This window comes from Colias eurytheme, chromosome 4, assembly GCF_061535395.1.
Source record: "Colias eurytheme isolate Ceu_HAF_F1 chromosome 4, ilColEury1 Martin Lab GWU primary, whole genome shotgun sequence".
In the NCBI taxonomy this organism is placed as follows: Eukaryota; Metazoa; Arthropoda; class Insecta; order Lepidoptera; family Pieridae; genus Colias; species Colias eurytheme.
Window position 1 is genome coordinate 4,301,781 of NC_142983.1, and position 10,411 is coordinate 4,312,191.

General features: G+C 32.7%; 1 protein-coding gene across 1 annotated transcript; it reads left to right on the forward strand.

Moving 5' to 3' along the window:
* The first annotated feature begins 5,633 nt into the window (after window positions 1-5,633).
* LOC149908877 (uncharacterized) lies at window positions 5,634-8,581 on the forward strand. Its single transcript, XM_090101581.1, has 3 exons — window positions 5,634-5,687; window positions 6,118-6,190; window positions 8,256-8,581. Exons 1-3 carry the CDS (start codon window positions 5,679-5,681, stop codon window positions 8,504-8,506), a joined length of 333 nt encoding a protein of 110 aa, XP_089957707.1. The 5' UTR covers window positions 5,634-5,678; the 3' UTR covers window positions 8,507-8,581.
* The last annotated feature ends 1,830 nt before the right edge of the window (window positions 8,582-10,411 follow it).

Genomic DNA, 10,411 nt, shown 5'->3' on the forward strand with positions numbered 1-10,411 from the left:
ATTTCACTTTCACTGCAACATACATATGAGACTAATAACCATCGTTATCATATTGAAGAAAAACAGTACTTACCTACTTATTATGCAAAGTATATTTATAACATTCTAAATTTAGAACCTTCTTTGTGTTTTACAAGGAAGCTTAGAATACATTTTTGCATTTTCATGAATAAATAATTCAAGCTCAAACTCAAATTTATTTCTTTTACCTATTTAGGGAATACTATTTTCAGAGTATACTTAATGAGTTAATGATACGCTATTTTTATTCGGAGATCGTAAACGGCATCAAAAGCTTTGACTTGGCATGTTAAAATTTTCACTTTCAAAAATATCACTACCATTGTATCGTCGGATATGAGATCTTTTTTGGCTGCTAAAGACAATATAACTTAAAGAAAGTCTTTTATAAGCCAACTACTGCCGAGGAGAGAAGTTTTGTACGTCGAGCATTAAATAATAACGAGTTTACTTTGGTATTTGATACAAATACAAATTTACTAAAAAAAAAACAATAGTTATTCAATATGCATGAAAAAGCAACTAGATTTAAACACAATTAACTATTTAGATGAAATTTTATACACTCACACCTTGAGACGAACATAGGATTAGTTTGATCTCGGAATTACTACTGGAACGGATATTAGGTGGGCTTTTCTTCGAGTATTCGGGCGAAGCCGCAGCCGGAAAGCTAGTATTCTATAAATTAAACACTACTTATACTATTAAAACTGTTATTAAACATTTATCTAAGGGTTATTGGGTGGGTTATTCACAATAAACTATGAACGATGAAATTATTTCATATAACACATTATTTTTATTCCAAAGGTCTTTTAATAATTAAAGGTAATTTAATACGACTTCGTTTTCCCGACAATAATTTTCCTGCCTACACTGTAATACCGAAACTTTGATCTGTAGGCAGAAGTTATTTAAAGATTAGCTATATCATACTTCAAAACAATATGAAAAAATCAACATCTACGCTGTTATATATTTTATTACTAATGAGTTTTTTTTCATAAATGAACTCACAACTTTTAGAGCAACTTTGAAATTTAGCTACCTATATTTAATTGATGTTATTCCTGAGTGAATCTTTACAAAACCAAGGCGAATGACGAGTTAAATATCAAAGGTTAAAGTATTATTTATGTTCAATGAATTGAAAGGTATTAAAATTAAATTTTATCTACAAACTATTTATAGTAGGTACGATAAACTATTCATTTACATAATGTATGTAATTAATGTTTCTTTCGCGTATTAATTAAAAAGTAAATGCCAAGACAATTTCAAAAACAGCAGTTATAGATATTCAATAATTTAAAATATATCAAGCTTTGTTGTTGGTTACATTGAATTTAAAAAATATTTGAATTATAGATACCTCAAGGAGATGAAAGATTGAAATTATTTAACATAAATTATTTCTATTCAGACGCTTCATTGAAATTCGGATAAAATAAACGTGTATTTTGTTCCATACTTAAGAACTTAATACCTATAAGAATAGATCGCGTAAACAAGGTTCACCTTGTTTATAAGTCTGCTGTGTCTCTAGATTATAATTGTTATTCATACTTATTCTTCTGTTACCTACCGCGTGAATTTATTGATAACAGTTAAGTGTCAAAGGTTGTAATAACACGTCCAGCATGCGGGTCTCACGTAAATCATTATTTGTCATACTTATCACCTTCACCTAGAGACTAGGTGGCTGTCGGAAATTCTTCCGTTGCGATAAACTTTTTATTAATAGAATTAAAATAATCTTAATGTATACGGTTTTCTTTTCATATTATTCATATTATAATCTCCAAAAAATATGAATAAACATGACTGTTTCTTCCTACATTCCGATTGATTGTAAAGGTTCAGTAGGTACATAGTTTATGAAGAAAACATACGATACCTATGTCTTAGTACTTACCTGTTACTTTTATTTCCTACTAGTTGCTCCCCGCTTTCTAACACCGAAAGAATTTTTTGAATCGGACCAGTAGTTCCCGAGATTAGCGCGTTCAAACAAACAAACAAACTCTTCAGCTTTATAATATTAGTATAGATTACAAAAAATTGTAATTTTGTACTTTCAGATTTACATCCATAATAATGAATTGTTATAAATTAGAATTAATTTTAAAACTTGTGGTAAAAAAATAACAAAGAAAAGAAAATATCGGAAAACAGGATATTGGAAAACGCGCCTTTCCTTTCTAAGCACTTTGTAAAGTTGGATACTGTTAGTAATAAATTTTACAATACACTTTTTTAGGATAATACATTAGGTATATCGATAAATGTTGAGTGTCGGTAAAAGTTGGCTTAGGTACCTACTCATATTACTGAAAATAGGTTTTATCCCAGAAATCCTACAGGACCCTATGCGGGTGTTAAATAAATCTGGTTGAACACACATTATTAAGATTTATTCCAATTATACATGATCTATCAATATAATCGATTGTAAGTAAAACAAATCCCTGCCCTAATCTAAATAACAAATAATTTAAGTGCGATTTTAAAGGGTGATGACAAGAAACCGCTATAAAAGTCGCTAGGGACCCTTTTCTCGTCCTAATAACGTTATATTCGACGTGATAAGTTCAACTGAAGTAATGGCTATTACATGTTAACCCATATTCTTATCGAGTTGGTGAAATCTAATTTCAGGCGAAAGATAGAGGGGAACAAATCTTCATGAAAACATCATTTGGCACGTTTTGTTTTTAAAAGAGAATGAAGAGATTTGAAAAATCAATGATAACTCTAACGTTTATTACCAAATCTTTGGATTATCTATAGGATTTATTTTGCATATCAAATACTTTTTATTTATAAAAGAAACTCTCAGGCACACCAATTGTTTCTTTTTTAATATATTACAATAGCATGAATGTAGGTAGTTAAGAACAAGAAAGGTAGAGCGCCCATATAATAATAAAAACTTCGTAGGTAACATTAAATGCAGAGAGATAAATATATTAGGAATATGTTATATTCATAATGTTAATAATACGGAATAGATACCGCAGTGCCTTGGGCTTATTTGCAGAGGCTTGTTCTGGTAGCATTTTGCATACACTGGTATCTTGTAAGTAATAAGTAAGTAATTAAATTCATCTTGTTTACACAATATGTTGTAGTTAAGAAACCTGGAAGACATCCATACAAATATTATATACGGTACATTGTATTGTTAAATGGTGTGATACAATAAATGGTTAAATAAATAAATAAATAGTTATTAGCAAAGACTCAAATATCTTGTTAGTTAGAAATTAAAGACTTTTTAACGGATTTTAAACGCGATTTATTCATTCTATTATTTTCCCTACGTTTCGAACACTTTACAGCGAGCGTGGTCACAAAAATAAAAACAAACTTATTGTCTATCTTATTATATCTATATATAATAACTAATATTATAAAGAGGAAAGGTTTGTAATTATGTATGTATGGTTTTCACGCATAAACCACTTGACCGATTTCAAAATTCTTCACCATTAGAAAGCTGCATCTTCACTGAGCAACATAGGCTATATTGCATTTTCAAAAAAATTAGAGATCCTTACCAAAAATGCAATAATTTAACCCAAGGTGTAAAAAATTCCGCAATAAGACTTCTGACATCGCGTGCGCTGAGGAATTTTTTGAAGATAGAACATATATATTATACTGTTCAATACAATGAGCAGGCCTTAGTGCGGGACGGGGTAAAGGTGATTTTCATGTGATTAAAAATAAAACCTATAGTCCGACCTATAGCAGACTTTTCACTGTCACAATATCGCTATCTATGCGGGTGAACCGCAGCCCGCAGGGCATTGCTAGTCTTATATATAAAAATGAATCGCAAAATGTGTTGGTAAGCGCATAACTCGAGAACGGCTGAACCGATTTCGATAATTCTTTTTTTATTATATTCCTTGAAGTACGAGGATGGTTCTTATGTAGAGAAAACATAAATATGTACCACGGGCGAAGCCGGGGCGGACCGCTAGTATTATATAAATACAATTATCTAGTATCTGATCTAGCTACTCTATCTGAAGTTTTTCTTGAATATCAAAGTATTCTTGGAAGACCATTTAATTAGTAAATAATTAAATCTTTTATTCGTAACAATGCTATCAAACACCCAATTTCGAGAACAAATAATTTTTATGGGAATTACAAATAAATTACAAGAAACAGGAATTTGGCGGTAAATTTTAATTAGTATTTTTAATATTAGCGTCGAGTAAGATGTTAATAATATAAAATAATTTACTAATAAACAATGAAAATTCGTAACGTTTTTAAGATAATGAAACGTGACGTAATCATACTTACACATATTCTTCGCTCAGTTTAATTTGTAGTCAAGATTTATTCATTATAATTCGTATTATGGTTAAAGTAAGAATAGAAATTCAGGGAAAATTATTTGCTCTCGCTCACACGTGCTTGAAGGCTGTAGCAATGGATCAATCATAGTGAGGATGTATGGAGCTTTGGATTTGTTGTTTATTTATTTTTGTGTAGTATTGCATGTATTTCATGTAAGAAAGGCGTTAAAAATATAAATAGGTATAGGAGTACATAATACAAACAACTATGTTAAGAAAGCCTAGTGCAAGTATAGGTATTCACCATGTATTCACATATGAAACGCTTTTCATATTACTAGCTGTGCCCCGCGGTTTTACCCGCATGTTTCCGCTCCTGTTGGTCTTAGCATATACTTAGCCTTCCTCGATAAATGGGCTATCTAACACAGAAATAATTTTTCAAATCGGGCCAGTAGTTCTATGTTTTTCGCGTTCAAACAAACAAACAAACTCTTCAGCTTTATTAATACCTATAAATATAGATTATACCAATTCAAATGAAACGATACAAATAGTTTTAGGGCGCGTTCCCACTATGTCGTAACGACTAATTTATCGTTCGACGACTGTCGTCTTTACCTGTTCCCATTATAACGATTGTTTGTCGTCAACATTTTTTATCGTTTAGCGACTGTCGTATCTAGCTGTTCCCATTGGATCGCGACGACATTTTATCGTTTCCTGGCAGTCGCTTTGTCGTTTACACATCATCAGCAAGCTACAAATCTAGTCGCCTCTGCGTTCGCTTGGTGATTACTAGTGCGTTTACTCTCCTGAGTTCAATGGACGTCATAGAGTTGCCGTCCACGATTTTTTATCGTTTTACGACTGTCGTGCTTGCCGTTCCCACTGTCACGACAAAGTGTCGTCACTGCAAAAACTGTCGTAGACGACAGTAAATTGTGTCGTTCTAAATGTGAACACCTCCATTTAAACATATAAGCCACGACACTTAAAACTACACGATTATCTGTCGTCACGACACGGTGGGAACGCGCCCTTAGTAGTTACAATATGCCCTCGTAAAATGTAATTAATAGTCAAGGTGACATTTACAATGATGCCCGATTAAAAGAACACGTTTGGCAAATCGTATTAATATTTTTTTCAATAATAATTAACCACAATAATAAACTCACGATTAAATCATTACTGACATTACACATGCCTTTAGGACAATGATTTTACTGTCAAATATCAATGGAATTGTTTTTACGAAGAGTTGAATAGGATTTGTCTTAGTATATAAATGTTTATTGAAGAACTGTACACCATAACAAAGTTGTGCCTTCGAAAATGATGTCGGTGAGTTGATTTGATAAATATGTCATTATATACTTTCTTGAACCTTTAGTACATACTACTACATCAGATCCCTTTAATCAAATTAGCAGTCATTTATTTTATCATATAATATACTTTTATTTAGAGTACATTGTCGTTTTTATGTAGAGTAGGTACACTGATACTATGTCATGAAGCCTCCTAATACACATTTATTGATTCTAATTATGATAATAAGTTATGGTGCACTTTATGCTATTTTTTCTATTGTTATTTTATTTGCATTAATTTGCATTCCATGTTGTTTTATATCAAGCAATTATTAACAAAATATTCATGGTATGTTTTAATATTTTCTGGATTTATTTGGATCTTCTATCACATTAAATAGGTAAAGAGTTCCCGGAAATTCCTTATGGACGTAATAAAATTTCGCTTAATACATTTTCAGGTGAAATTTGTAGCTTTATCTGTGCTATGTGTGATAGCAGGAAGTTCGGCTCATCGCCAATTTCAATCACCAGGTAATATTTACTTTAGTATTGCTTATTTAAGTCAGTTTAAATTTCTTTAAAGTCTATATTTCCGCCTTCGGCTTTGCCCGGGTTTTGAAAGAAAAACCCGCATAGTTACCTGTTCCTGTGGGATTATTGGGATAAAAAGTAGCCTATGTCCTATTCTGGGGGATTCTTCAGCTACCTCCATAACAAATTGATTTTGCTTTTATAATTTCAGTAGTATTGAACAGTAACAAACATCCATCGATCCTCACAGATCGATGGATGTTTGTTACTCTTTCGCATCTATAATAATAATAGGATAATAAATAATAATGTTAACTGAACGCGAGTATAGGTAGTTAATATACATATATTTAAAACGTCTAGATTTTACCTATACCTAGTAAAACTCGTCTTAAAACCGTAAGAAAATCTTTAATTTTCTAAAAGCTATGTTTACCACACAGAGAAGAGAATAATCTTAGATCTTAATTAAAATCGTTTTCGTCCATTTACTTACCAGCCCCCCTAGTCAAGTGGCTTTCTGTTAGCGTAGCGTTCAATAGAACTACGAATGTATGAGATTGACGTGGATTCATGAAAAGTTTGAAACTGTTCTAATTAAGATATAGGTACTTACTTTTTACCATAATTGTATTGCGGTATTATAAACAAAGTACATAATTTAATAGATGTGTGTATGTTATAGTCATCTACTTGCTCTAACATTATAATATGTCGTGGGATATTGAATTAGCAGTACTGTCAGTAGTAAACACATATAAAGTTAATTTAATAAATACGAACTATAATATGTCCGTGATCCGTCTAACGGCTGTGGTTTGTGGTTGAAAGCTCAACAAAGGTATTCATTAGTTTAAATTTTAATTACAAGCCTATTTTCTACAACAGCAAAAAAAATCGTTTTTGAACAAGCTATACATAACTTTAATTTAGACGTTTATTTGTGAAACCATTTGCGAAATTGTATTAAAAAGATTCAGATCCCGTGAAACATACCCTTATCATTTAATATGCATCAGCAGAGTTCTAAGAATGGTCTAAGTTCCAACATACAATAGATATTACTTTTTAGCTATTTTCTATTTAGCATTTTCATATCTGTCACTCAAACTCTCAAGAAAAATATCGTGATAAAACTGTCTTATTAAAACTTTCCTAAATACTGATTCACAGGACAAAATTACTTAACTGACCTTCATAATAATTAATTCAAGTGACACTTATCATGGATCTTCTGTATCGTGTAATTTTCACTTCAAACTGCTACCATAGTATATTCTTTCCTATTATAGACGTACGAACAAAATGGAAATTTCCGATGAAGACGCAGGGAGGTGGGTGATACATTCCATTGTATTTGTACCCGTATATTTCTGGGAAGCAACCTCTAGCAAACGTAGTCCTTAATTTTCATTTCATGGTATACGAGAAAGTTGTTTTGTAAATCAACAATTACGTAGAAAAAAATCAACCTAGAAATCCCTTTACAATATATATGTTTCACTGATAATCTCTAAACGGTTCAGTAGGTGATCAGTCTTCTGTGTTCTACTAGATGGAGACATATTCTTTGTTAGCGTCGAACATATGACTACTCGTTTCTACGCGCACGCTTTAACCACTGTACCAAGGAAACGGCATCAGTATTTTTGGAAATTGAAGAAAGATTTATACCTAATCTTTTTTGTAAATCTGTCTGTAGATCAAATAGAGCAGTCGAGTAGAACATTTATAGATCAAACAATATTAAATTAATATTAATTGAAGTACTATAATCCAAATTAGGTAACGTTGTCTATAGACTGCTACTCATGTTTGAATAGGTATAGACCAGCAAATGAAGTATATATTTATGTTTTCTTCTTTTGATGTCACCCGGGAATTTATTTTATTGGGTAATTAATAAGTGTTTATTTCTATTCTATTCTCACAAAAGCTATCATAAGTAATTCAAAAAGGAGCATGTAGGATTTGTTTTAATTACGAAATACTAATCAATCGACTGTTATACATATATACAATACAATCTAGCCACATAATATTTAATTAATGGAATAAATTTTAGGACAGAGAAGTTCATGGCAGAGTAGCAACGATGATTCCATTTCCACCATATCAGCAGCACGATCAGCGAATGGCTGGGAAAATCAGCAATTTAGATCGAATGATTTTGGCCATCAGACCAGCGATGTTGGGCCACGATATGGTGCTTATAAGAACTCTAATAATGTTGCTCGTAATTGCCCATGTTCGGCCAGCATCAGTGATTGGAAACAGTTTGGTTCCCGTTCGAATGGTTATCAGGCATCTTGGTAAAATGGATAGTTTGTAATTGCTCTAATACTCTGACTTTGGCTCGATTTGTTATTGGATTAAATGTACTTGAAAAGCTTTTATGTTTTATTTTTAAATACCTTTTAATAACACCATACCTTATTAAATCGAATTAATGTTTGGGACATGCAAACGGCACAGACAGTATGTAGAGCCTACCGTATAACTTAAAGTTGAAGTGTGATATTAAGCAAGTAAGAATCCAATACCGAAGGAAGACCTTGGAGGAAAATTTAAAATTAATGCAATTGAAATCGAATTTATTCCATTCTTTCAGTTTTATGTGTCTGAAGGGACACACCGCGCGCCATCTATTGAGATGATTAACAACCATTTCAACCAATATGAAGCACTTTTCAGTGAATACAATATTGTAACGATGGAACACGACCTTTGTTGTTGAAATTATATTTTTTTGGTTTTATGGCATTCAAATGCTTTATAAATATAAATTTATAAAGAATAGAAAAAATTCGATCACGAGGCGGGACTCGAACCCGCATCCTTCGCGCCATTCCGGGGCGGATGCCTAACCAACTCAGCCACTCGTGACCCGCCAGAGCAATCGAATTTATTCCATTCTTTCAGTTTTATGTGTCTGAAGGGACACACCGCGCGCCATCTATTGAGATGATTAACAACCATTTCAACCAATATGAAGCACTTTTCAGTGAATACAATATTGTAACGATGGAACACGACCTTTGTTGTTGAAATTATATTTTTTTGGTTTTATGGCATTCAAATGCTTTATAAATATAAATTTATAAAGAATAGAAAAAATTCGATCACGAGGCGGGACTCGAACCCGCATCCTTCGCGCCATTCCGGGGCGGATGCCTAACCAACTCAGCCACTCGTGACCCGCCAGAGCAATCGAATTTATTCCATTCTTTCAGTTTTATGTGTCTGAAGGGACACACCGCGCGCCATCTATTGAGATGATTAACAACCATTTCAACCAATATGAAGCACTTTTCAGTGAATACAATATTGTAACGATGGAACACGACCTTTGTTGTTGAAATTATATTTTTTTGGTTTTATGGCATTCAAATGCTTTATAAATATAAATTTATAAAGAATAGAAAAAATTCGATCACGAGGCGGGACTCGAACCCGCATCCTTCGCGCCATTCCGGGGCGGATGCCTAACCAACTCAGCCACTCGTGACCCGCCAGAGCAATCGAATTTATTCCATTCTTTCAGTTTTATGTGTCTGAAGGGACACACCGCGCGCCATCTATTGAGATGATTAACAACCATTTCAACCAATATGAAGCACTTTTCAGTGAATACAATATTGTAACGATGGAACACGACCTTTGTTGTTGAAATTATATTTTGTCGTGATCGAATTTTTTCTATTCTTTATAAATTTATATTTATAAAGCATTTGAATGCCATAAAACCAAAAAAATATAATTTCAACAACAAAGGTCGTGTTCCATCGTTACAATATTGTATTCACTGAAAAGTGCTTCATATTGGTTGAAATGGTTGTTAATCATCTCAATAGATGGCGCGCGGTGTGTCCCTTCAGACACATAAAACTGAAAGAATGGAATAAATTCGATTGCTCTGGCGGGTCACGAGTGGCTGAGTTGGTTAGGCATCCGCCCCGGAATGGCGCGAAGGATGCGGGTTCGAGTCCCGCCTCGTGATCGAATTTTTTCTATTCTTTATAAATTTATATTTATAAAGCATTTGAATGCCATAAAACCAAAAAATATAATTTCAACAACAAAGGTCGTGTTCCATCGTTACAATATTGTATTCACTGAAAAGTGCTTCATATTGGTTGAAATGGTTGTTAATCATCTCAATAGATGGCGCGCGGTGTGTCCCTTCAGACACATAAAACTGAAAGAATGGAATAAATTCGA